This window comes from Mus musculus, chromosome 8, assembly GCF_000001635.26.
Source record: "Mus musculus strain C57BL/6J chromosome 8, GRCm38.p6 C57BL/6J".
NCBI classification, from domain to species: domain Eukaryota; kingdom Metazoa; phylum Chordata; class Mammalia; order Rodentia; family Muridae; genus Mus; species Mus musculus.
Window position 1 is genome coordinate 61,222,151 of NC_000074.6, and position 27,944 is coordinate 61,250,094.

Sequence of the window (27,944 nt, forward strand, 5' to 3'; positions counted from 1 at the left end):
TGTGGCGAGGTCTTGGTTTTCAGATCATGCACTTTGGGAAGATGCTTGATTTCCAGGGGTTTTGATCTGATCAATTTATTGATCTCTTCAAGGATTCATATGATGGCATTATTAGGAGGAGGTGCAAAGAAGGAGGGGGACCCAGAAGTAGTCAGTGGGAGTTTGTCCTTGGGGGCTATCGCTTGGCCTGGCCCCTTCTTGGGTTCTCCTTCAGCTTCTTGTTTGTCTAAACATCTCTTTTCCACATCGATGTCTTGTGCAAGTAATTATGGATGGAACCCTCCGAAACTTAGAACTAAAATAGCCCCTCCCCCATTGTCTCTGTCTGGCATTTCATCTTGCGATGCAAGATGAAGCAACACAAGAGATTATGTGATTAAGGTCCTACCTTTTCTCCGCCCCCCCTCCCCCCAACTTTTTTTGAGGAAAGAAACAGGTCTTGGAATGCAGAGAGCTGGAGTAGAGTCCTACTCTGTGATGTAGGGAAGTTACCCAAGTGGACCTTCAGTCTTAATACCCCCCAAATCAGTCTGTTCCCTGACTCTGACTTTCCAGTCTGCCCAGCCTTCATCTCCAGTTTCTGCTGCAGCGTTAACTGGGCCAACACTTTCAGAATGCTGTTTGTAGTTAACTATTTTTCTCCTCATTCTCTTCATCCATTTTTTTCCCCTTGCCTTTTTCAGCTCAATATAAACACATACTTGTTCTCCCTCTAACGGGAAAGGAAGTGGGCAATTATTTTTGGTATTCATACAGTCTAAGTCTCAGCATATTAATCTCTTTAGAACAAAGCTGGGAAGGATGACATAGAGAGCTGCTGTGAGGATGGAATTAATACGTTTAAGAGTTTAGTACGGTGCCTGGCTTAAAATGACTGATGATTGCTACTTGCTATAATTTTATTTTCTTAACTTGAATGATACTCACTTATCTATTTATTATTATGACTTAGCTGTGGCTCTGGTTGGAGATGAACTGATAACCCGAGATTCCTTTTCAATTCCTTATCAGCTTGGTTGGTGGCCTGGCAAGAATTTCATACACGATCTCTCTTGTGAAGTTACTTTTGGTAAACTGACAGTAAGTATAAATGAATCACACTCTTTGACAACATTTAACGCGTCTCTGAAATAAGTTTGACAAACAAGCCTACACACACACACACACACACACCCTTGGACACCCCTTTTTGCAAGCCCACATTTCAGAGAATACAGGTGTGTGCCCGGGGCAACAGAAACAGATTACAGAGATGATGATGATGGCTGCCTCCAAGGCGCAGATAAAAGAGGTATCCCCTAGCCAGCTTCAAGGCGCCGGCCCACCTGGGTCAGACTTTGAATTCACCCCATTTTAGGCAGGTAGGAAGAACCTCCCCAAGACTGGCTTTAATCTCCCACCTGTTTTTCTAGTTTTTTTTTTTTTCTTTTCCCTTTCTCATTCTGAATTTTAGGATCCGCATTTCTCCAAACTTGCTTGGATTTGTCTCCCTTGGCTGCTGCAGTGGGGGCTGATTGCTGGGTGGAAGAGGCGGGCCCCGGGATCCATAGGGTGGTCACTAACCCGGACTCCAGAACTAAGGGGTCTCACTTTGCTCTCTCTATATCCACCCAGGCAGTGTGCACGCCCAGCAAAGCGCGATCGGTTCCCGCCAGAGCCACTCCCTTCCCAGGCCACCGGGAAGAGTCGGTCTCCAGGCACCGGCCAGGCGGAGCCGGAGGCCGGCAGGGCGCCCTTGCCCCAGCCTCTTCCTGGTCCCTCGGCGCCACTCCCACCGCCCTCCTCCTGGGTAGCCCAAATTTGCTCGGGGTGCACGTCCTCGGGGCGTGAAGGCGCGGGTCCCCGAGCCTTCCTCCCGCTAAGTGCGTCCCCGAAGCTGCCGCCCGCTGGGGGCTCCAGCGCGGGTCCCCGAGCGGCGGGCGGCGCTGTGGTGCGTCCCTCCGGTCCCCGGGCGCCCGCTGCGCGCTGCCTCCGCCTCCTCCTCCTCCTTGGCGGCGTCGCGTTCCCCCGCCCTCCTTGCTGGGCGGGTGGGAGGCGGCGGCGGCGGCGTGCTGTGCGAGCGCGCGCGAGGGGGGCGGCCGTGAGGAGGCTCCCGGTGCCACCGCGGCGGCCGAGCCACACGGGCAGCGGGCTCGGCGGGGCTGCATCTACCAGCGCTGCGGGGCCGCGAACAAAGGCGAGCAGCGGAGGCGCGAGGTAGGGTGCGCGGCGAGTCGGAGACGCCGGGCGCGGGGTGGTGGCCGGTGGTCGCCCGCATCCCAGTGGTGCGCGCGGGTCGGTCCCCGCGCTTCCCCTTTGGGTCTCCGGGACCTGCCGGGAACGAGCCCCGCGGCCTCTCTCGTCTCTTCCGAAGCCTCTGCCGGGCCTTGGGGCCGCTCTCTCCCCGGACACAGCCGGGTCCCTTCTGCCTCTGGGGTGGCAGTCTCCGGGGACTGTCGCTGAGCTCATCCCCGCGGGGTCGCTAGTCTGCTTCCCGCCGCACTCAGTGGCGCTGACTTTGGCCAACTTAAGGCTGCATCTTTATTTTTCTTTAAGTCCTTGAAAACTTCCACCGATCGGTGTTGGGCAATTTTTTTTTTGTCCTGGATTTGACCTAAAGGGAGGCTGAGAGGAGGCAGCTGGGTGAGATTCCCTGTTTCTGGAGCTACCCGGCCGCAGCCTCAGCTCCTAGGACCATCTCTGTCCCCGGCTGGCGACACCTGGCTCTGGGGTGTGTTTGTGGCGAGCACCACGCCAAGGGGTTGGGGGCTACCTGTGCCCCACCGTGGGAAGAGGGGCGTACCCTGGCTCTCCCCAGAACCGACTAGTCAGGAACAGCTGTTAATGTAGCCTCCAAATCCTTTCACCCCCTCCCCACCTAGGCATCTACATTGGTTGGGGTGGTGGTGGTGGTGGGGACAGCGATGCACCAACTGGCTTCAAATACTCTTTCTCCTGAGGGGGCCGTTTTTCAGATGTACCCAGAGTTTTAAGCCTAGCATTCATTCCATCGTCGAATTTTGGTGAACATTTTACTAGATTTTTCTGAATGGGATTAAGACAAGCGGTTCAGAAATCTGTTTCAGAGTTTGTCAGCCATGCCGGAAAGGGTGATTTTTCTTGTAGCTATTTTCAAGCAGGTTTTGGCTATATCTTTTAGAATTGCCGACCATCAGCTCTGGGGGGTGGGGGGTGGGGGGCCTTAGATAAGATTAAGCTGTCTGTTCTCAGACAGGGAAGACACATATGTATTTAATATTGGGATCATTCACCCAGGGCAAGGCTTCTTAAATGATAACGGTGGCTTAAAAATTGGGAAGGTCGTTGGACTTAAAAGTATTGTTTTAGATAGAGGAAACTTCCAGTCGGTTTTGCTTAGGTTCTCCAATAAGTTGAGAACTTCATTAGGCAGCCGATATCGGTCTTTTATTGCTTTTTCATAAATCCTGTTTATTGCTTGCTAGTTCTTGCTGCCCAGTGAGGTTCTAGATACCTTCAGGGATTAGTAGGGAATCGTTTAAGAAGCCTGTTGTGTTTTTAATTGTTGACTTTGGAGCTCAGAAACCACATTCCAAAGCCAAGCTGGACTATGCAGAGGAAGCACTTTTGTGTACTTTTTGGTTCTTGGCTCCACTGTGAACTTTTCCCTCAGATAACAACAGTCATTTTTCTCTTTCCTCCCCTCTCTCCCCATAACTCCAGAGCAAAGTCTGAAATGGATGTTACATGAATCACTTTAAGGGCTGCGCACAACTATGAACGTTCTGAAGCCGTTTTCTCACTAAAGTCACTCAAGATGGATGAGTCTGCCTTGTTGGACCTTCTGGAGTGCCCTGTGTGTCTAGAACGCCTGGATGCTTCCGCAAAGGTCTTACCCTGCCAGCATACCTTTTGCAAACGCTGTTTGCTGGGGATTGTGGGTTCCCGGAATGAACTCAGATGTCCCGAATGCCGGACTCTTGTTGGCTCTGGGGTCGACGAGCTCCCCAGTAACATCCTACTGGTCAGACTTCTGGATGGCATCAAGCAGAGGCCTTGGAAACCCGGCCCTGGTGGGGGCGGCGGGACCACCTGCACAAACACATTAAGGGCGCAGGGCAGCACTGTGGTTAATTGTGGCTCGAAAGATCTGCAGAGCTCCCAGTGTGGACAGCAGCCTCGGGTGCAAGCCTGGAGCCCCCCAGTGAGGGTGAGTAGCTTGGAAGAGAGGCAGTTGGGTGAATGCAGGCGGTGATGACCGACTGCAGCTCTTCTTTATTAGCTTATTTTCCAAATCAGCTCTAAGAAGCCACACCTACCCGGGCAGATAGATTCAACCTTAGGACCTTATTTTCTCTTGAAATAAGACTGGATCCGACATAGTAAATCCTGTTTTAAAGATCTTCTCTTATAGTCTTCATTGTCTGGTAGGATATATTTTAGGAACCAGGTATCAAATGTTCATTAAAAGGAAAATTGGTATGGTCTCACCCTTTTGATGGCGCTGAGAGAATCGTGTGTGTGTGTGTGTGTGTGTGTGTATACACATACAAATATATATAGTAAATACGTATATGAGTAAATCATAGGTAAGAATGCAAGCCTTAATTTTTATGCTGCTTAGAGCCATTCTGGTGGTTTTATGAATGCACAGTACAGAATATGGTTGGAGGATTTTTTAACAAATCATGGCCACAGGTAGCAGCTTCGTTGCTGTAGCAACAGAATGTCACATAGGACTCTTACATCTGGCTGTACTGGGCTTTGTAGGGAGTGAAATGAAATACTCCGTCAAAATGATTTTTTCCCCCCTTTGGTTTGGGCGGAAATAATTGTAGGTGAAGTTAAATATTTCTACCTTTACTAGGCTTAATTTAGTAAATGATTCTTAATGAATAAGAATTGTGTTTCCTGTGATCGTTTCCTGATAGGACCTGCTTTTGTTGTTTTTCATGAAATGAGACACGGTCTTTGACATCCAGACAACAAGAGTCATTCTGTTTTGGTTGGAAGAAGGCAGTGCTTCCATTTAATACATAGCTATCCACTAGGCAGTTTTGATAATTGGCCATGTATTTGTCAAGTGAATAGATTTTTATAGGCTATTAAAATTGCTATTATTTTTAGATTTAGAACATTGTTATTTGTCTAAGGGTTTTGCCTGCACATGTGTATGTGCACCACCTATGTGCCCGATGCCCATAAATGTCAGCAGAAGGCATCAGAGTTCCCAGAACCGGAGCTAGAATTGTGAGTCACCATGTGGGTTCTGGGAACTGAACCCCAGTCCTCAGCAAGAGCAGCCAATGGTCTTAACCACTGAGATATCTCTCCAGCTTTAAAGAACATTTTAAAGCTGGCTGAGATTTTTCTTTTTTAAATATTTTTAGTCAGAACCTAAAACTGATTACTTTCCTTTAATAAATAGCTATCCACTAGGATGGTAGTGTGGGGACTCATACATGTGTGGACTATCAGCTCATCATTGCAAAAAATAATTTTTACCATTTATAGAATGATAAGAAGTACTTAGATCACTAGCTGTAGTATCTTACTCACAGGTACTGTTTGGATTACTAGAGAACAGCTTTACCATTAGGGTCCTAGTTTCCTAAGATTCATATATATGACATATGATTAATATGTAGATATTAAAAATTGGCCTCAGATGGCTTCCTTCCTTCCTTTTCTTTCTGTAGTCTGGGCTAGCCTGGGATTCACTGTATACCAGGCTGGCCTCAGATTCGTGCTCCCACCTCAGTTTACCAAGTATGGGATTGCAGGCACGATCACCCTGCCTTTGGGAAGGCTTTCTTATTTGGATCCCGATGTATGAAACTCTTATTATGTAGTACCAAGTTTACTGGTACCTCAATTAGTACATATGGGCTCATGAATATTTTAATCTCATAACCAGTGATTCGGCTGATCATTTCTGAGACTTGGAGCCAGGTCTGCTTGCCTTAACGGAGAGGGAAGGTAGATTTGCATCTTTGGAGGGATTTGTTTCTTGTTAATTAGGCCTGGTGAGAGTGGCTTCTGGCTATGAATTAAAGTGTCCCAGTTGTTGTCTTACCTGTTGGGAGGAATGCTACGAATGTCTGATTGCTGATAAAGGAATTTAAGGAGAGGTTCAATCAAGCCCATTTGATTTTAAATGTTCTTTCTAATGTAGGTATTGACAAGGAAATAGAAGCGAAAGGCCCTGCTGCCTCAGCGGCTGGCTAAGATTCCAAAATGGGTTTTTATTTTTCTTGGCTATTTGGAGATTTTGATCCTGCCGATATGCTTTTTCCGGTTTCTATGATTCATAGTTTGCTTCCTGTTTTTCTTTGACATATGACAGATGCTTTTCAGAGAGGGTCAGTTGAACTTGAGCCTTATTAGTTTGTATAGAAGAGTTGAGGACTTTGTGGAGAGCGGAGAAAGACAGACAAGCAGAAGTCTGAATCCGAGTAAATGACGTCATCATATTAAAAATTAATTTTTTTCCGAGTTACAGTAGCATTTGTTCGTACAAGTATTCACGGCAGCCGAGGCTTCGCGTATATAGAGGGAGCACCTGAAAGGTAAATACGTTCCCAGAACTCGCTGCTTGACAAAAGTTAGATATTTGTATCACACACCAGTGGTATGGAGGCTGTAATGAGCCCCTTTGGAGGCTTCCCGAGGTGAGTGGCTACAGTAACTCCTCAGCGCTCTTCCTCTTTGCTTAGATTCTCTGACACAGCCAAGCGCTTCCACCAGCCTGTTGACACGTGTTGTGGAAAGCTGAGAGTGAGACCATGTGGAACATTGCTTCAGCTCACCAGTGTTGCTCTGGGTCAGCGTGTGCCCATGTGGTCTCCTCGTGTTTGTAGCCAAGGTGGGCTCAATGCTATCAGCAGATTCAAACATTTCCAATGTGGGCCACACATCTTATTCCCAGAACTTTAGAGTTTCCTGCTTAGGATGACAGGGAGAGGGGTCCCTCCCTGTTGGACTGGAGTCACCATGAGCCCTGCTTGTTCTTTAGTTCAAGCAAAAAAAAATTCCTCGTGCTTTTTGTCCAGTGTCAAGCAGGAAAATGAACCCCAGGGAGGGGGAGACTAGATACTGTTTCAGTGCATAAAAGGTGTACCTATGGCTGATTATAGCTGTTATATATTTGCTAGATTATATATATTATCTAATGAATATATACATATTTTATCTATATATCTACAGAATAGCTATCTATTGAAAATATAAGATTACATGTGTTATCTAATGAATATATGTACATACATGCATACATACATACATACATAGAAATAATACAGACAACAACATGTTCAATAATTCCTATAAGATTGTAACCTTCTAGGAGAGTTAAACTGCTTCCTGTAATTTCTGCTTTCTATAGTTCATTTGGATTTGTCGTCGTCTATCTATTTACTAGATGATCTTGCTGTGTTGCTCAGGCTAGCCATGAACTTAAGCCTCAGGCTTCTGAGTTGTGAGTTTTTGGGTGGTGGTGTTCAGGGCCAGATTACATTCTTCCAGTAAACTGCAGGCTGGCTGACGATGGTGGGGCCAGATACAGATTCTGCGCATGAACTTCAGAGTGTGCGGTCTGTCTCACAGGAGAGATTAACAGCATTAAAGCAGTGCAGGGGTGTAATAAACATGGTAACTTGTGTGCTGGAGAGGCAGCAAGAGGGGATAGAAGGGCTTTGAGTTCAGGGTGAAAGTAAACTTGCTTATATGCCGGGTCCTCAGAAGCTGCCTCCAGGGAGAGGCGTTTGAACTGAGATCTGAGCAGTGAAGTGATAATCCCACGAATGGGGGCTGGGCAGGGCAGGGGGCAGAAGGAGCCTCACGGACAGGAAGTGAATGGGGACAGTGACCTACCAGCAGGCCGGGCCTGAGAGCCTACACGGACCTCAGTGGGATACAGCCAGACGGATGGGTACTAAGTGCTCAGAATGGGGGAGGGATGGTCAGTCAGTAAGGCTTTGGAACAGGTAGAGCATTAGAGGTGCAAACCGAAGACTGAGACTGTGAGAAAAGGGGAAAATCTAGACTGGGGCCACAGGTCATGTCTCCTTCCCTCTGAAAATGCCAGCTATGCGTTCATTCCTTCATGGCTGTAACCGTACTCCTTTGCCTCCCTTTTCATGGTGTCTGTACAGGTTGGGGGTTCTGTCACTCAGACCTCCTCTTATGGAAGAACTGACTTCAAGTTCCTCGGAAAGTGTCTCTCTGTGGGGAAGTACTAATTCCCAAGTACCTCAGAAGGTGGCTTTCTGTGGGGAAGTACTAATTTCCAAGTACCTCAGAAGGTAGCTTTCTGTGGGGAAGTACTAAGTCCAAGTCCCTCAGAATGTGTCTCTATGTGGGGAACTATAAGTACCTCAGAATGTGTCTCTGTGGGGAAGTACTAACTCTTTATTTATTTATTTATTTATTTATTTATTTTTTGGTTTTTTGAGACAGGGTTTCTCAGTATAGCCCTGGCTGTCCTGGAACTCACTTTGTAGACCAGGCTGGCCTCGAACTCAGAAATCCGCCTGCCTCTGCCTCCCGAGTGCTGGGATTAAAGGCGTGCGCCATCACGCCCGGCAGGAAGTACTAACTCTTAAGTACCTCAGAATGTGCCTCTGTAGGGAAGTACTAACTCCAAGTACCTCAGAAGGCGGCTTTCTGTGGGGAAGTACTAAGTCCAAGTACCTCAGAACATGGCTCTGTGTGGGGAAGTACTAACTCTAAGTACCCCAGAATGTGTTTCTGTGGGGAAGTACTAACTCCCAAGTACCTTAGAAGGTGGCTTTCAGTGGGGAAGTACTAATTCCAAGAACCTCAGAACATGGCTCTGTGTTAGGATAGGACCCTTCCAGTGGTGGTGAAAGTGGGTAAAATGAGAGCCCACCCATGTGACTTGTGTTCTTAATGGAAGAGATTGTGGCACGTAGAGACACAGAGGCAAGACCATGTGACAACACGTGGAGAAGCCGGCTGACCACAAGCTAAATGGAGAGGCATGAGTAAATCCCCTTCCTAGACCTTGGCCTTGTTCTGTTGAAGCTGTCCAGTCTGTGGTATTTCATGGCAGCAGCCAAGCACCCACTTCTAAAGTCAGCCCTTGGAGTGACTGACTTCTCGTCCTGCTGCGGATTCAGTCAGTCCTGGTTGCCCATAGAGACTTGCCATAGGCCACCCAGCCCATTTATGTCTTTATTTAAGAAGTTATATATTTATTTAAGAAGTTATTCGGGCCCTCCCTACCACTTCAACTGGCCAAATTACCTGGTATGATTTCATAAGCTAGGGCAGGAATTTCATGAGAAAATAGCCGCTTACGTCATAATGTGCCAAATAGAAAATTTTGTAGAAGGAAGAAAATGTCCAGAGGGGAGAAAGATTTGTTTCCCGCCTCCCATACTGTGACTTGAGTTTGGGGAGGTTGGTGGACACTGGTGGACATATTGTTGTCTGTGGCATTTCGTGACAAAGCTAGCAAGAGGGGACTTGAAGGAAGAGTCTTGGAGAAAGCAACACAACGCACTTGCTCTATGTAGAGGTGGAAGGGGCTAAGGTTGTCCCTGGACTGTTTGGTGTCCCAGGGGCCAGCAGGTGCCTGTGGAGAGCTTTCTAACTCAGTTCTGTGCTGGGACAAAGGCAAGATCAGAGCATGTTTTGCTGAAAACATTTAGATGGGGCTGGGGCGGGAGGTAGGGAGAATGGTAAAATTCACAGGAATAGGTGGATAAGCCACCAGAATTCAGAAGCACCAGGCTGTGGAATGAGATGGATCATGTCTGTGTCTCAGGTTGTGGTCAGCGGTCACTGATTAAGTGCATAGAGTGGACCAAGCATGGTCCAGACACAGAACTGTGTGTTTCAGAATGTTCAGTATGAATGCTGTCACCAGGACTGATGTCTCTCAATAGATGGGAGCAAGATCTGTAGTAACTCATACTTGATTTAAGAACACTGTTTAATGAGCTTATTCGAGTGGGAACATTTCAGAATGGCCCAACTGAAAAGAGAAGGTAAGAGTCCCCCTCCCCATACACAATTGGTTGTAGATTGACCTTGTATGTTATTTAGCCCTTGACACCTACTCTGTGACTCATGCAGGCGTCATCCTAGAACTCAGTGGAGGGTGCTGGGATGTGCCTTCCCTCTTTGGTGATGATGTAGGGTAGACCCCAAGCCTTGTACCTGCTAAGTTGCTGCTCTGCCACTGAGCTAGTCATTCCTCACACCCCTAGCCCTGGGCTCTGGCATCTTGAGTGTGGTGGAAGGCAGGACTAGGGAGGGAGTCCTTGGAACTCACCGACTGATAATTTAAAGAGCAAAATGCTTTAAAATCTCACTAACTTGTGATTAAGGACACCTTTCTGGGGGCAGAGTGTAGTATTTGAGAAATGCAAATGTAAATTTTAAAGTAAGTATTTGAGAACAATTTTGTTTTAAAATTTTCAGCCTTAGAAAAGTATATGCTACTAAATGTGTGTGTATATACACACACAAACACACACACACACACACACACACACACACACATCTAATTCTAGATAATTTTGTAGACTTTTGTGTGATGAAGTAAAAATATATATAAAAATATAAAAGCTTGAGCTTTTTATATCCATACTTGCTGAGTTGCTAGATCATTTACTTCGTCTCTGGAATCCTTTCATGTTAGAGCACAGATTGGCTTCATGAAATGATTTGTGTGTAATAGACGTGCAGAGACGTGCACATAGCGTGATTGTACCGGTCGGGAATCACCAGGCTCCATTCATTTCAAAATGACGAGAGTAGTTTCCCTCCTATTTTAAAAGTTGAAAATAAAAAGGGCCCACAGGAAGGCATTTAGTGGCAGAAACTGGCGGGTAGAGGGTAATTGAAGCTTCTAGTATTTGTATTCCTAAGCCAAAGAGTGACGTCTGTAGATGGGTTCGTGTAACACCCCCTTCATCTCCCAGAATAAGAAAGTAATGGAAACAGAAGTATTTCATACGGGACATTCTGCAGGCAGGTCGAGGTTGCCTGGTCAGTGACAGTGCTTGGCAAGCTCTCTGTATCTTTTCATAGTCCCTCACAGGGAGGCATTTGCTATCAGAACTCTCATGTATAGGTGTAGGAAGGACAGCTAGAATACTTCGGATAACGCATCTGAACTCTCTTCGCTTGTCAGTAGCTGAGCCGGGCTTTCACCTTAGATCTCTGTCACCCCAAATGCTTCCTTCTTGTACATGCCATGTGGGACGCAGTCTCTTTGGGTCTAGTTACTTCCATTGGAGAAAGCTTTCTCCATCCATAGCTAGCAGCAACTTTTCTCTCTTCAGTGTGGTTGCTACCTGTGAGTATTTTATTGTAGAAAATGTGTATGGGGGTGGGAAGAGGGGCAGGGTACAAATTAAAACTCTGTTGTGATGAAAATGGACAAGGAAGCAGTCAGTATCTTTGGAGGCTATAAGCTATGGCCTCTGTTTCCAACACTGCAAACCAACTGGGCTTCATTTCTTCAACATGATGGGCTAGTACCTTTAAAGACTTAGAGACCTGCTTCAGGCAGGGCAGGGCAGGGCAGGGGAAGGGAGGGGAGAGGAGAGAAGGGGAGGAGAGAGGAAGGGACGGAAAGGGAGGGGAGGGGAGGAGAGGGTATGGGAGGACATGGAGCCGAGGGCAAAGAGGCTGAGTTAAACTTAAATTAAAAGCACTTTAACTTTCTTCTTTGACATTTTTGCACATGCATATAATATAGTGTGGTTACCCTCACCCTTCCCTCTCTGGGTTATGTTTTTATCAACTTGGTTACATAAGTCCCTGTTGCACACCTGCGTCTTTCCGTTGTTCCTGGTGACAACTGCGTTTATCTAAGGCTCTTTGTTAGGACCTATCCCTTGGAGCCTGATAGGCTCACCTGTGGGTACACACGTGAAAAGCAGTGAGTGGCTCCCTCCCAGAACCCACCAGAAAAGGGTCATCTTGATTTTCAGAAGCCTTGACAGCCTGACTCGTAGGACTCACTCAAAAGGGGCTTGATGGGCCGGGCAGTGGTGGCGCATGCCTGTAATCCCAGCACTTGGGAGGCAGAGGCAAGTGGGTTTCTGAGTTCAAGGCCAGGCTGGTCTACAGAGTGAGTTCTAGGACAGCCAGGATGGCACAGAGAAACCCTATCTCAAAAACAAAACAAAACAAAAAAAAACCAAACCAAAACAAAAACAAAAAAACAAAAAACAAAACAAAAAACCCAAACCAAACCAACCAAACAAACAAATAAAAACAAAACAAAGCAAAACCCAAAAAGGGCTTGATGGTATGTAAGGCCAGATCAAGGCGCGGAATGGCAGCCACGCTCTCGAGAGCCTTTGTGGGCTGTCCTCTCACCCTTTGATGTGTGCACGCGCCTGGTTTTGGTGCAGCCTCCCCACCCTGTGTACATTAAGGATGACGCTTGCCTATCTGGTTGATAGGTTCTTTTGTGGTATGTGCAAGGATTGAGATACACATGTTTAAGACTGGAAAGCCTGTGGAAGTGGAGGTGTTGCTATGCGAGTATGAGTTTTCCATTTGGGGTGATGAGAACCCGAGAAATAAGAATAAAGAAGGATAATGATACAGGGAGCAGTGTCTGGATACAGAGCTACCCAATGGGGGCACGAGGCAGGGGTTTGCTGTCACACATGTGGAAAAGAGTCTGATGAATGTCCGTTCTCTGCTAGTCTCTGGGGTCATTTAGTTTTCCCTGTCTACAGTCATGTGCCCAGTGCTGAGAAATACATTCTAAGGAATGTATTGCTGTGCATTTCCTCATTGGGAACATCATAGGGATATGATGTCAGTCCTTCAGAGCTTTTGATACAGTGGAGAAAACATGGTAGACATGTGCACACACGTATGTACATGTGCATATGTGTGCACATGTATAGATGCAGATTCTTGTGTATAAGGAAGCCAGAAAACAACCTCAATGATATTCCAATATTCCTCATTCCTTGGGTACATCTTTATTATTATTATTATTTTGGAGACTAGATCTCTCTGACTTGGAACTCGTCAAGTAGATAAGGCTGGCCAGCTAGTGGGGCCCAGTAATCCATCTGCCTTGATCTCCTCAATGCTGGGATGAAAACCATGCACCTCCATACTTAGCTTTTATACTACTTCTGCTGCTGCTGCTGCTGCTACTACTACTTCTTTTTCTTTTTGGCTTTTTTGAGCTCTGCTGCCCTGGAACTTGCTCCATATTCCACGCTGGCCTTGAACTCAGAGATTCTCCCATTTCCCTGCCTTCCGAGGCCTGGGATTAGAGACCCGTGCCACCCCCATCCAGCCCGTACGTGGCTTTTTCAGCATAGGTCCTGGAGATTGAATTCAGCTCTGCTTGCTTACAGGGCAGGCATTTTACTTACAGCTATCAGCCAAACCCTGGGAAACAGGTTTCGTAGTGAACTTTTTTCTCTAAGTAGAGAAAATTCTGATAAAAATCAAACTAAATACATAAACCAGGAAGTCATTTGTTAGCATCACGATTATATGCTATTTGTACTAGTTTTTTAAAAATGGGGCTGGCAGTGCCACAGCTTTCTTTACACACACTACATGAGGATATTGTGCACTGGTATATTACAACAGCTTCCATGTACCTAGTCCACGGGACAGTCATTCAGCTCCCTTGTAATCCCTGGGACCGCCGTAGCCTGACTGGACCAGAACATCACAAATTGGAATCATGGACTGGTACTTGGCTATATTCTCACTGCTGCTTTACAAAACAAACAAACAAACAAACAAACAAACCCAAAAAACCCCCAAAACCCAAACAAAACAAAACAAAAAACAAACAAAAAATACCTTTGGGTGACTGAAGAAGGAAAAGGGGAGAAGGAAATTGACTGGCAAAGAAAAAGGGACTCTGCCCTGAGGTCCCCACTGTTCTTGGGGGAGTCCCGAGAGGTTTGATCTTTAGCTCCAGTCCCCACTCTTGCTTCCATCTCCCCAGGAGTAGACGCTCCACACTTCGTTTACTCTTCTCTCTCCTGTCCCCCCCTGTGCTGCCTGCCCTGTCTTGTAACTGCTGTTGGCTCTTCAGAAGTGGCTGGAGGGGTAGGGGAGTCACCAGGGAAAGCAGTAGAAAACAGGGGAGCGGGGAGGGGGGAGTGGGAGGGCTCTGTCCAGAGCTCTTGTCTGCTTTTCCGGATCACTTTCTTGATCTTGTTGCCTTCCCCCCATAATTAGTTGATGGTCTCAGAAGGTAAAATCTGAGGTGTAAACAGGTACAGGAAAGGGCAGTCTGTCAGTTCTTGCCTGTTCTCCCTTCCCCTACCCCACCCCCATGGTGTCTCTGTCTCTGTCTTTGTCTCTCTCTCCTTGTCTAAAGCCCCCCTTCTGTAATGCTGGCCTCTCCCAGAACTGTTTCTCCCAGGACAGTCACACACTGCATTTCTTCCTTCTTTCCAGTCTGTTACTTAATATGGTTTAAGCACATCCATCAGAGGGTGTGGAAAGACTTTTCCTTTAAGGTCAAAGGGCAGAGTGCATTGCAATTCATTCGGTAGCAGGGGTCTTGATAAGGATCTGTGGTTATACAGTGACCCGGTGCATATTACACCATGAGATAGTAGGTGGCACACACAGCGCAGGGTCGAGAGAGACGCTCAGGCAGCCGGTGAGCCTCGGTTGCTGTACACAGCAACGTGGTAGAGCAAGGTTCACTTACAATAGAAATAGGACCAGTAGCAACTAAATAGAGTAAGGAACTCAGGAGGAAAGCTTTACTTATAAAACAACATAGTCTAGTGGGGTATAAGTAGGGTAAAAATATTGTGTTCTGAGACAACTCTGCCAGTAAGACTCCCTCTGAGCCCCAGACACCCTTCCTTGTGGGTCCCCAAGCCTTTCCAGCATGTGTGCCTGCCAATGCCTAGTCAAGAGGGTGCTAACAGTTGCTTTGTGAATGATGACATATGGGTTGCTGTAAACACAGCCATTTTAAAGATAGATGTGTGAGTGGGCTCTTAGGGGTATCTGGGAAGGGAGAGGAGGTGCCATTTCAGATGGTTGACAGTAGCAGTTAAGTAGATTATTTGCATCGTGGAAAAGTGAACAGCAGGGGTGGGTGCAAATGAGTGTTTCAGGCACATTAAATGTTGTGCAGAGCAGCAAGGGCTGTTGAGTTTGAGGGTGTCCCCATTAGCCTAAGGAAATAAGTTCTTACAGATTTTCCTTTTAAAGATCTATGTATCTTAACATTTTTGTTAATGCACATGTGTGTGTGTGCATGCATCTGCATCATGGATAGGAGGGCCGTCAGTCAGTTGTTAGCCACTTGCCGTGAGTGCTAGAGATTGAACTCCGGTCCTCTGGAAGAGAAGCGAGTGCTCGTAACTGCTGAGATGTCCCCCTGCTCCCTAAAGCTTTTTGTTGTTGTTGTTGTTGTTGTTGTTGGTGGTGGTGGTGGTGGTGGTGGTGGTTTTTTGTTTGTTTTAATGAAAAAAAAACCCCTTGAATTATTGCATTTTCACCATGAACAGAAATGTTTTTATTATATTAAAGGTAGTGTGTGTCCTAACCCATTGACCCATTGAGAGTTGTGCAGAAAAAAGGAGTTTGTTGTCGAATACTCTGTATTGTGGTCCTTTTCTTCCCTCCCCTCCCACCACTCCCTATGTGTATTGGAATTTATTGAAATGACTTTACAGGGTGCAGTCCAGCTAATCCAAGCTAATCCAATAATGGCTGACTTCGAATGGAAAGTCCAAGAATTCAGTAGTTGCTCAGGCCGAATGTCTCGGCTGGTCTTCAGTATGTGCAGATCCTGATGCAAGATGTGCATCTTCCTACTTCAAAGCTCCGTGACTAAAAGTGGATTCACCCTCTTCAAGCCAAGCAAAACAATTTCTTACAGGTGTGCCCTGCATGTCTGGATGGTAGTTCATTCCAGATGTAGTCAAGTTGACAACCAAGAATAACCATCACAGGGCCTTAAATCCAATCAGACAACCCTGCAACTTTGTGGGACTTGTATTATGGCACCAGTGTCTGTATCAGGTCTTGCTCCCCGTACCCCAAACTGGTCTTGAATTCGCAGTAGCATCCTTCCTCAGACTCCGGAGTGCTAGGCTTACAGGAGTGAGCCACCGCACTCAGTTCATACCTAGTTTAATTTAGGCGATGGATTAGTGACTTGGCTTGTGGTGCTGACAAAATGGCAGACGAGGGCAGTTTATGAAAGGAAAGGCTCACGGTAGGAGAGTACAGCCCATAATGGCTGGGGCAGCACGGAGATAGGAAGCCTGTGGCTGCTGACCAGCACACCGTGCCAACATCCAGGAAGCAGAGAGAGAATGATGCTTGGCATACCGATGCGTCTGGGACCCCAGCCCCTGGAATGCCTTTAGGATGGTCCTTCCCACCTTGGTTAACTCATGTAGATAATCTCTTAAAGGCAAGCCTGGAGACCAACTTAATCTCCATCTCTTACAGACCTGCCCAGAGCCTTTTCTTCCAGGTATTCTAGATTCTGTGACGTTGGCACAGTGTTGACCATCACAGGGAATGTACCCCAAATGGCACCCTGGGAGTGCCGTACAGGAGCATTAGAGTTGTGCAAGTTTCCTGGAAGTGTGTCTAAGTGTGCACTAATCACTGAGAGCTGAACATTAGACACTTATGAGGATTTTCAATTCATATAGCTCTAAAGCTAGTCTTTTTTTTTTTTTTTTTTTTTTTGGTTTTTTGAGACAGGGTTTCTCTGTATAACCCTGGCTGACCTGGAACTCATTCATTTACCAGGCTGGCCTCGAACTCAGAAATCCTCCTGCCTCTGCCTCTCGAGTGTTGGGATTAAAGGCGTGTGCCACCATGCCATGCTAAAGCTAGTCTTGAATAGTTTTCAGTTTTGTTTGTTTCTTAAGCAGCTTCAGTTGGCCTCAGACTTCCCATTTGAGTCAGTGTGTAATATCAGGTATGATGGCAGGCATGCACCATCAAGCTGGCTATAGATTTTTTTTTCAACCATAAGCACATAGTTTTTGTATGTGCACTGATTGAATATTAATAGATATGATAAAATTACATTTCAAACACTAAATTTTCATTTCTCCAGTCGATCCTAAGTGGAATTTGGTTAGTAAGTTGCTCGTTCCTGTTGTAATAAACTCCTGTTTTAAGTATAGGCTGTGTTGGCTTATTGCCAGCTTGTCACACGCTCTGACGTCCCTCACGGTACCACGTAGTAGAGGAGCCTCAGTCTATGAGGCTAAATATTTTTGGCAGGTGTAATTACTTTTTTTTTTTTTTTTTTTTTTTTGCTAGTATCAGCACTCTCTTTGTCATCTGTTTTTATAAAACAAGCCCAGAGTATTGGAAGATTCAGAAGGTGTCAATATTGTGTGGACTGATGTTGCTGGAACTGAAGTTGGTAGACAGGCACCGTGGTGTTACCTATTTCAAGGAACCTGGTGTTCTCCGACCTATACTCATGTACCATGGCTTGTGTGTGTCTGTACTCTCAGATAAGAATATGTACCCCCCCACCCCCCACAGAACAAAAACAAAAGAAACATACCCCCCCCCAACACACACACACACAATTGACTTGACAGCAGAGACATTGATTGTTCATGTCTGGGGCCTCTGTTGAGACTATTTGTCAATATGACAAATACTTGATATAAGCAACGTGAGAAAGGATTGATTTTGTCTCCTGGTTCCAGTCTTTCATGTGGGGAAGAATGGGGCGGGGCAGCATAGCTCCTTTTATAGTAGCCAGGAAGAAGCGGGGAGGGAGGAGGGGGAGGGGGAGGGGGGAGAGAAGAGAGAGAGAGAGAGAGGAGAGAGAGAGAGAGAGAGAGAGAGAGAGAGAGAGAGCACCTACAGTGTAAGTATTCTCTTTTTTTTTTTACTCCGTTTATATCCTCAGCCTATGGAATGGACCTGCTCATATTCAGGTCTTGTACTACTTAGTTACTTGTGTCTCGGAACACTCTTTCAGATGTGCTCCTGCTGTGCCTCACCAACCTCCTAGGAGCTCTCCAATCCAATGTAGTTTATAATCGATGCTGACCAGCCATCAAAAGGCATGCAGATGTCCTAGGCTGAGGTTCTGCCACTTAGCTTTGTGATTTTAGGCCAGAGTTTCTACTTCCGAAGGCCATACTTTCTTTTCATTAAAGGAGGCTTACCAGATATTCCTTTGTAGTCCTGAGGTTTTAAACATAAGCCCTAGGAAAAAGCTGACTTTGAATTTGAAGGTTTATTTTTTATTAATTATTTTTGTTTTTTAAATTAGCCTATGAACTCTCCTAGGTTGCTTTTTATTGCTGTGATAAAATGTGGACTAAAATCAGCTTGGAAGGAAAGACTTTACTTCAGCCTTCAGCTTACTGTCTATGAATGGAAGTCAGGGCTGGCACTTGAGGCAGGAACCTGGAGGCAGAAACCGAAGCTAAAGCCATGGAGAAGTGTAACTTACCGGTTTCCTCATCCAGGCTCACTTGGTTTTTATACAACCCAAGACTAGGGGTGGGGGCGCAGAGCTGGCACCACCCACAGTGGGCTGGCCCTTCCCACTCATTAATCAATAATCGAGAAAATGCCCCCACAGACTTGCCTACAGGCCAATCTAATGGAAACATTTTCTCATTTGAGATTCCCTCATCTAAGACTCTAGCTTGTGCTAAGTTGACAAAATAAACAGAACTACCCAGCACACTAAGTAATAGGCTCCATGATGACAACTTCCTGTAGACTCTTTATTAATGGTTACCCCTTCTCTAGTTCCCTGTCACACTGGTTCCAGTCTGTGTATCGGATCCCATTACAGATGGTTGTGAGCCAACATGTGGTTGCTGGGAATTGAACTCAGGACTTTTGGAAGAGTAGCAGTCAGCCTCTTGAGCCCCCTAGAAGCCCACACCACTGTGTCTGCCACAGGAACTTTCAGATGAGCATTTGATTATCTATTGATACATTTAGAAGAGAGACAGCGACAGACAGACAGACAGACAGACAGACACGGGGGGTGGGGGGAGAGAGAGAGAGGGAGGTGGGGGCAGGCTTAGATTGGCATATAATTCTCATCTGCCTACAGTGACTGACCTCTGTTCTGCCTAAATATTACCCTCACGTCCAGTTGTCACACTGAAATTTCAAGTGAGACCCCATCGTACCAGGCTGTTGCGATCAGAGTTAAGTTGTGACACATGAACTCCAGGGATGTATTCAGACCACAGATAGCATCTGGTTGCTAAGTGGAGGCTACTCAGGACAGACAGTGTGTGTGTGTAGGGGCACGGGATGTTCATTATTGAGTCCGTCATCTACAGTGGGGCACTGTGAAGGGATGCTGTTGATAATTATGCAGAGTCACAGAGGGTAAGCCAGGGGAGTGAGGGTCAAATATGTTCCGGGAGCTGAGGTCAGGCACATGAGCCTGGGAGACAGAAGGAGGTTTGATTGAATGAAGGGGGGTGGGGGAGGGGATGCCAAAGGGCACAGGATCTTTACGAACGCATTTAGGGGGAACGCTGAAGAATTGATTTCTTCCTCTGCTTCATTTTTTATGAACTCTGCGTCTTGCTGGGTAGAGAATGTAAAGCCTGGAGATGGATTTAGTTAGCACCAGGCAGACCTTCCAGACCTTGTTATGTGCATTGCTCATGGGCAGCTTACTTCCTGTGTGTGTGTGTGTGTCTGTGCGCGCGCGTGCGCGCGCGCGTTTGCATGTTTCTTCATTTGACTGAATAATTGTAAAATACCTTAAGTATTTGGGACCTGGTATTTGCCCAGTAACCGGAACCTTTCATTTTATCTTCCTAGAAATGAGAACTTTTAGTTCTATATGGCCCTGCACTATCATGCAAACTGCACTTGAGGATGTGTGGGGTCCTGGTAGTTTAATGGCTAACCTTTGCGATGTCAATGCGGTAGGGCCTTTTGTTCTGTTTTAAACGGCCACCTTAAGCTTTAGGTACCTAAGCAGTTCCTAAGTTCGTGACTACAAGTGGTAAGGTCTCTGGGTCTCATCTGCAAAAAGAGATGATGATGACAAGCACTGTCTGGAGCCTCCTCCTTCCCCTGTCTACTGCCACAGTCTGTCTGTCTGTCTACTGCAAGGTCTGGCCAGCAGGATATAATGCATTCTCTGTCATTGCTATTCTGATTGTTGTCAGCCTCCCATCCCCTCTCCTCTTCCTTGCACCCCTTTCTCATTTCCTGTGATGTAGGAAAAAAAATAGCTGAAAGACTTTAAGATGCTTAATTCTTTAGATGAAAATTGAAAAGACTTAGGGCCATGCTGGTTAGTCAGCAACTCTTTACTATGACAAAATGCTCCAGACAGTCAGCCTAAAAAGAAGAAAGGTTTATTTTGGCTCACTGTTGCAAAGGCCTCAGTCCATGATCTTCTGGCCTGTTGCTTGGAGCCTCTGGTGACCGTAAACCGTGGAAGGAGGACATGGTAATGTAGGGTCCTTCATCGGTGGTACCTGGGAACAAAAGAGAGTTTCTAGGGCCCTGTAACTACCTCAAGTTCATGCTGTCTGCCAACGGCTATCTCTTCTCTAAGGACTTACCTTCTAAGATCTCAGGCTAGAAGACAAGTCTTTCCCCCAGAGCCTTCAGGAGTGAGTCAGGATCCCCTGTCCAGCAGGCTCTGGATCTTTCAGTAAGTGTGCAATGTAATGCAATTCTGATTTTCTCCTTTTTAATATATTTTTTTGAGCCCAAGGACAATTTTATTAGTGCGTAAGAGAAAAACACCACAGGGCAGGCAAACTTTAAATCTCAGCAACCGCCCAGAGGGGGAGAATGAAGAGAGAAGGGAAATAGCGCTGCTGTTCGAGTTGCTCCCTTAAAGGGCTGCCCCAGGGCGGGAGACAGCCTAGTGGCAAGGGGTTGGGGTTTAAGGAAACCCAAAGTATCAAGAAAGCATCACTGGTGCTAGCTAGCGTCCAAAAGAGAGACAGGAAAGAAAAGGAGCATGCGCATGCGTGGTGTGTGCGTGTGTGCGTGTGTGCGTGCGTGCGTGCGTGCGTGCGTGCGTGCGTACGTGTTGGGAAGTTGAGCCTTTCTGGGTCCGGTTTCTCTACTTACCGATGGATGTTTTGATTGTTTTCCTTTCCTATCTACAGTGACTGTGGATTTGTTTGTTTGTTTGCTTTTAATGTGACAGCCACTTTCCTGATCTTAATCACATGTAAGCACCTGTATTTATATAACTGATAGCTTTCTAATGAGTTTTGGAGCTGCACCTCCAGAGAGCCCCCATGTGCTTCAGCGGTCCGTAGCATTACATATTTCCTAATGAGCTGCTATTTATAGTCAACACGGTCCCTGGCTCATTGTGTAGGCTAAAGAAAGGACACCACTTCACGACAATAGTCATTACGGTATTTTTACAAATTTTTAATAAAGGATGTCTCAACTGCTTGTTGGTGGTGATTTCTCCCAGAGCTTTGTTAATCCTAGCCCGGAAGTTCTCTTTGTATCTAGATTAAATCCTGGTCCCTGTAATAGAATCTCATGCCCTGTCCTATTTTAATGGAAAAGAAGTTTCCTTCTCTTGTCTGCCCTTGACCTTGCAGGCAGTTGTCCAGCCCCAGCTCCTCCCTACCCTCTTTTAGCTCCACTAAGTAACGTTCTGAGGGATAGAATCCAACCGTTTTTTTGCTTGACCAGTCACCCACCTTTGGCCGATCTACAGCTCCTGCTCATCTTCTTGGGGTTCATGTCCCCAAGTGCTCAGACAGTGGTAATAGAGTTCTGAAAAGGGCTCTGGGATATCATGTGACCCCCTGAGTACGATGCTTGTTTTCACTGATTTCAGGTGGCTTTTGCAGGGGCGGGGGTGGGGGGTAGGGTGGGGGTAGGGTGGGGGACTCTGAATGAGGGACCTAGAGGGGGAGCAGTGTTTGGGATGTAAATAAATACATTAATAAATTAAAAAAAGAAAGAAAGAACGTAGCATAACATTGCCCATTCATACTTTCCCTAGACTTCAGATGTTCTCTTTAATTTTCTACCGTCTCTTAAATGAGCTTTTTTTTTTTTTTTTCTTTTTCCAATTATCTGTCTCCTGCTGTTTCTGTAATCGTTATGGTAGTAGCATCAGCAATTTTCAGCTTTTATCAGGCATTAAAAAATGCCATTCTGGACTGGAGAAGTGGCATTCTCAGGGATTAAGAGCACTGGCTAATCTCCTAGAGGACCAGCATTCGATCCACAGCACCCACAGGGTGCTCATTACAAACTATAGCTTCCGTCCCAGGAGGGTTGAGTGCCGCCTTCTGGCCTGCATCGGTACTGCACACACATGGTGCATAGGCATACTGGCATACCCTATACGGGTAAAAATAAAAAAAATTTTAAAAAAGGATTATAAAAAAAGTAAAATAAAAATGTCAATCCAATGTTGTTTCTTGATAAACGTTTTTAACTATACAAATGCTTAGTTTTAGACACATATGTAATGCACTTAATAAACTTGTTACATGTCTGCATTTGACATCAGGTTGTTCTCTAATTAATTATGTTAGTTTTTTAACTGTGTACTCAGTTGTAAGGGACTCTAGAGCAGTAATAGGTTTGTGTGTGTGTGTCCGCTGTTTGTTTAATTTGAGAGGAGGGGACTGGGGTTGATGAATTCAGGGGTTTGTACATGTGAAGCGTGTTCTCTTCCCATCCTTTTCTTTGTATAAAAAGTTTTAGGTATTCAGTTCAGGAAATACTTCTCGATGGAGTTGGTAGAGCTCCAAATGCGTTCGGTCAAGTTGATGTCTTCGCAAGTGTGGTGTGCCCCACCACATGTGGGTTTTTAGCTAGCTAGCTTAATCACATTGGCTCTTCCATTATTCAAGTCAACCATGAACGTATTACCCAATGGCCGCGTAAGCCCTCGCTCGTGAAGCCTGCCTGTAATTGAATCCTGAGTTGCAGTTCTCACGAGGATGGCGCTTGAAACTTTGTGTTACACCCACCATGGTGGTCTGGAAGTCATGTTTTCCTCGTTTATTAGGGGAAAAAAATGTTCTGCTGAGTTGAATTGGAAGCCCTCTAAAAGGTAAAACGTGTGATAGGCTGTCTCACCTTCCCCAGACAAAACAGACCCAAACCCACTGGGCATCTTGGTCTTTCCCAAATGTCTTCCGATGTCTTTGTGCATCTGCTTTGGGCTGATGATGATTCAGGGAGCAAATGCCTGTGTTCCCATGCAGGCTGCCTATACACTAAGTCATTCCTAAGGGAGTAAATCCCTTGGATGGTTGGAAGCGCAGGTAACGACATGGTTAGCAACAGTACTTCCTCACTTTAAATCCCATGAGAGGCAACACGAGCATTCAAAATTAAATTAAAATTCTTGAGAATGAAGCAGAGAGAGGAGAAAGGGACAGTTACAAGAATAAATTAGTCCCCAGGGACCCTTTCCAATTCCCACATTATAAGCCAACCAGCTAGGATATGAAGCATACATGACAAGGGCCCAGGGGCTCTAGGGTGTAGATACCTGCAGGGTAGATTTTCTGTGATGTTAATGTATCACAGGGCTTAACTATGTGCATGGAAATACCTTGAGTTATTGTTACTTCTCTTGGGAGAGTGAGCTATGTGATACCCAGAAAACGGGACACTAGATCTACCTGACATTTCATTACAGATTAAAGACAATGGTGGACCTGGCAGAGGAGCGCTGTAGGAGGGCCTGGTAACTTTAGAAATGCACCAGGCTGGGTTCTCTAGGTATGCTGTGAATGAAGAGCCTTGTGTGGAGGGAGCTGGAATTCACTGTTTTTGTTTTTGTTTGTTTTTTATGATGTAAATCCACATGTGTTGCTAGCTTTATTTGAATTTAGTTTTGTTCTTTGTAATCCACACTTTCTTTTTCTTCCTGGACTAAGAGGCGAGGTTTCTTGTTCACATTGACCTTATATATTGACTCCCCAGACTCCTGGGTCTAGCTTTATTCTTTGTGCAAATGATTAGCATTGGACTAGTATTTGGGCAGGGAGTACTTGTCATTATCAATGACTATCTAGTCTTTTCATGAAAGGTCCCCATGGTATACTCACTCATCCTGTCTGTTAACTGTCAGCTGTTGACAGTTTAGGTCTTAGTCAACATGCCCTAAATTCAGAGATATATATTGAACTTTTCAAATGTATGAAAAAATTGTGTTCTGCTTAAGAATATGTCAGTATATCAAAACACATTCTGCACCTGGATGGAAGGGCCAGCATTTCTTGGTACTATTACCAGACATGTTGGGATCCTTAGACAAAGAATAGAGTATAGGTGTCTCAAAGATAAATGGAGGCAAAACTGATAGACAATTTGATGGCTGAATCTATTATTATAGTCAGTTGAATGTTATTTGCCAATTAAAAGGTTTCCAAATATTGTTGGCAACAATATAGTAGATTACACACTCAGCCCAGGTAGTAGATAGCAACTGGGCCAGCAAGATGGGACTTGCACGGCTGAAGGAAAGAGCCAACTCCTCAGAGTTGTTCTCTGCTTTCCATATGTGCTCCATGTTGCATGTGTGGCAACCTCTACTCATGCATGCTAATCATAATAAGTAAATAAAAAATTTAAAAAAGAAGTACATAGCAACTGTATATCAGTAGTTTTAAAATAAACCCAGCAACTATGAAGTTGATAGGTGTGGTGGTTTGATAGGTTTGGCCCCCTTGGACTTGTGTGTTTGAGTACTTGATCCATAGGGTCTCTATTAGGTTGGGTAGCCTTATTGGAGTAGGTGTGGCTTTGTGAGAGGAAGTGCGTCACTGTGGGGGTGGGGTGGGCTTTGCAGTCTCCTGCTAGTGTCCTATTGCCTATGGATCAAGATGTAGAACTCTTAGCTCTGTACCCAGTGCCACGCTGGCCTGGATACTGCCATGTTTCCTGCCATGATGATAATGGATTAAACCTCAGAGCTATAAGCCAGCTCCAATTAAATGTTTCCTTTATAAGAGTTGCCATGGTCATGATGTCTCTTCAACAATGGAAACCCTAACTAAGACAATGAGAATATTTTAAGAGCTAATTCTATGGAATATTGTCTATCTGATCATAGAAACTGAATTCTCAACTCTATCTTGGAGGGATTATGTTACAAAATGCTTTTCTGACTTGAAGATGGAAGAAGTACTCTTTACCAATGCCGTGTCTGCCCATGGCGCCTGGGTTCGCGGTGAACGAATGCACTCTTCGCTGAGTGCTTGTTTTGTATTGCTGTCACTGCTTGACGAAAGAAGCTTTGACACTTTCATAAGCTGGTGGCCCAACAGGGTCTGAGATGTGCACATTGCAGTCCCCTTAAGTGTGATTTGTAACAGGAATTTAATTGCTTCGCCTGTCACATCTCACCTGATGCTCGGGTGTCTGGACAGCACCCCAGAGCCCTCACTCTGGTTGGCCTACAGTCCACTCCTGACAGTCTCCAGATGCTAAGTACACACCTCCTCGGCACAGACCGCTGAGATCAAAGGTGACCGGAACAATGCATAGCTTTGATTAATAATTTCTCAAGCCTTTTTTTTTTTTAATATTTGAGCAAGGAATGATACCACAAACTCTCATTAATAAGTGGAAGCTAGAGAACAGAACTGTTTGGGGTAACCGTCCTACCCTAAGTCATTCACAAATAATGAAGCTGCTTTCTGAGACAGATTGGGTTTCCTTAAGAAGGAAGCCACCTTTGTTCCAAGTCCCAGTGCATTCCTTATGGGTGAGGTCACCCTGCACTGCTGATAGCTGTCCCTTTCCTAAAGAGAGGCTGCTGAGGTCCCCAGCACAGTCTGTTTCTCACAGTCCCTAAAATGAGCCTTAAATGTACCTGTCCCTTAAAAGCTCCTGAAGGACAAAGGCAGCCTCAGAGGCCTTGTGAACCGTGAACTGATAATAAAGACAATATGCTCTGTTTCTCAAATGGCCTCGTCAAGAACAAAAGAACTGTTCATGGCGACATGACTTTCATGTCGTTATGGAAGGAGGCAGATGGTCATCTTGTCATGCGCGTGAGTTTTGAGGCTGCTTGACTGAGATTATTTGAAACAATAGTTTTTGGTTGTTGATTTAATAAAGCCATGGAGTGGAATTGTATTAGGAAGTGTACAAATGTTGCCACTGCTATTTCTTAGACAATGCAAATTTAAAAGGAGCCTTCCCTGCCTCTCATAACAGCCAAGGAGTGAAAGTGTGTAGTGAACCCCGGATTACACTGTGAGGAACAGTCTCCTCGTTCATCTTGCTCTGTTGTGCCTTTTATTTTATTTTTTTGGGGGACAGAATCTTACTTGTCATCTAAGTTGGCTTGAAGTCCTGGCCTCCACTGATCTTCCTTGTCTCAGCTTCCCCCCCCCCCCAATTCCCCCTGCCCGAGGGCTGGAACGACAGGCGTGTGCTACCATGTTTACCTAAGAGACGCTCAAATTCTGCCTGTTAGTGTGACACGTCACTCTTTATCACAAAACTACGTGGTATAGTGGTCCACCAGACTTGAGCAATGCAGCCAAGCCTTATCTCTTCAGCTTCTATAGTATTTTTAAGCCACACAGGTGTTCGTGAAGCCGTGAGGCTCTTTGATCCACTGGGTGAATGAGCCACCTTTATTCCAACTCTCATGGCTTGCTTGTTTCTTTATTATATCTGCTTGGTCTTTTCTCAGCTGTCACTTAACAAAAAGACCATTTCAGATGGCCAATTCCAAAAAAAGCAAGATCTCAGATTTATGACATACTCTTTTTAATTTTCTCTGTGGCACTTATATTACCCACCTTGGCCCTCTGTGAGGGTCAGGACTGTGGCTTGGTTTGTTCCTGTCTGTATCAGCAGGACCTGGAACATGGCTGGATAAGGTGTTCTTCTTCTTATCATGGCCATAAACGCCTATTTAGAAGGAAATGCTTGTTTTGGCTTTCAGTTTGAGAGCTACAGTCCCCCATGGAGGGGAAGACTACAGGCAGTTTGCAGGGGAAAGGAGTGTGCAGCTGTGCCTCTCCCCTTCCTCATATCTTAGGAACAGGAAGTAGACAATAGACAGGAAGAAGGGCCTGTTTTAAAATCACTTCTTCCAGTGCCACTCCTAAAGGTCCCACAACTTTCCAAAATGGGGGTACCAGCAAAGGACCAAATGTTCCAACTATGGGCAGGCATTCTTCATTCTAGCCTCAGTTGCTGATACATAGTTTGCTCTTTGAGAATATATCAAATTAACAAACTAAGCTTGGAAACCTGACTTGTCCGTGTTAATTCTGCAAATGGCATGTTACAGTGTGACAAACTGAAAAAAAAAAAGACCCTTAGCCCTTCAGTTTCAACTGGATCAAGAGTTTTTGCTGGCAAGTGAATTAAAAGTGTTGTCTATGCTTGTTTGGTATGTCACTGTGTGTAGTGCTTTATGAAGATCATTGTGGAATGACTTAAGCAAATGATGTTGTCTTTTTTTTTCTTTCTACATCAGTACAGAGCCAAACTGTGGCAGCATCTGTTTTTAGCTCTTACAGATAAACATAGATTCTTTATTTTGTGGTATTGGTGTGCTTCAGCTATGAGGCCATGGATGGGAGCGCTTTTTATTGCATCTCTACAAAGTTCTATGCTTAACATATTCTCAAGGAGAAGCGACATTGTTTTCTGTACCTAAAACTGTTTAAGGAGTGGGCGGAAATACCTCTTCATCTTGGCTGTGTCGTGACTTGTGCATGCTTCTGAATATGGCATAGTGTAGATCCAGATTAGCCTTCAGATACCCTTTTCTTTTCCTCTTTGTAAAATAATACAACCACATTGGGGGTGGATTCCTTTGGAGTGTCTGGATCCTGGTGAGAGTGGGAACGAATTTCTTTTTCTAATATGATCATTCCTGTACATATATAGTCTATGTAAGTTTGTTCCACCATCCCCATGGGGGCATTCATAAACATGGCCGCAGTCACGTGCTTCACCAGCTACCATACTTAAGCCTGCCTGCGCATGCTTCCTCCGGTGTTCTTACCCAGGGAGTCACAATA

The 27,944-nt window shown here is 45.5% G+C and overlaps 1 protein-coding gene across 2 annotated transcripts in view; it reads left to right on the forward strand.

Annotated features, from left to right (window-relative positions):
- Nucleotides 1–1,932: 1,932 nt before the first annotated feature.
- The window catches only part of Sh3rf1 (SH3 domain containing ring finger 1), a 241,211-nt gene continuing 215,199 nt past the window's right edge, over nt 1,933–27,944 (forward strand). Inside the window, exons 1-2 of one of the 2 annotated variants that reach the window (XM_011242231.2) lie at nt 1,933–2,196; nt 3,682–4,168. In XM_011242231.2, coding sequence (XP_011240533.1) covers nt 3,776–4,168 — 393 coding nt within the window. In that variant the 5' untranslated portion in view covers nt 1,933–2,196; nt 3,682–3,775. The remainder of the gene's footprint in view (nt 2,197–3,681; nt 4,169–27,944) is intronic. The other variant, NM_021506.2, reaches the window with a different exon arrangement.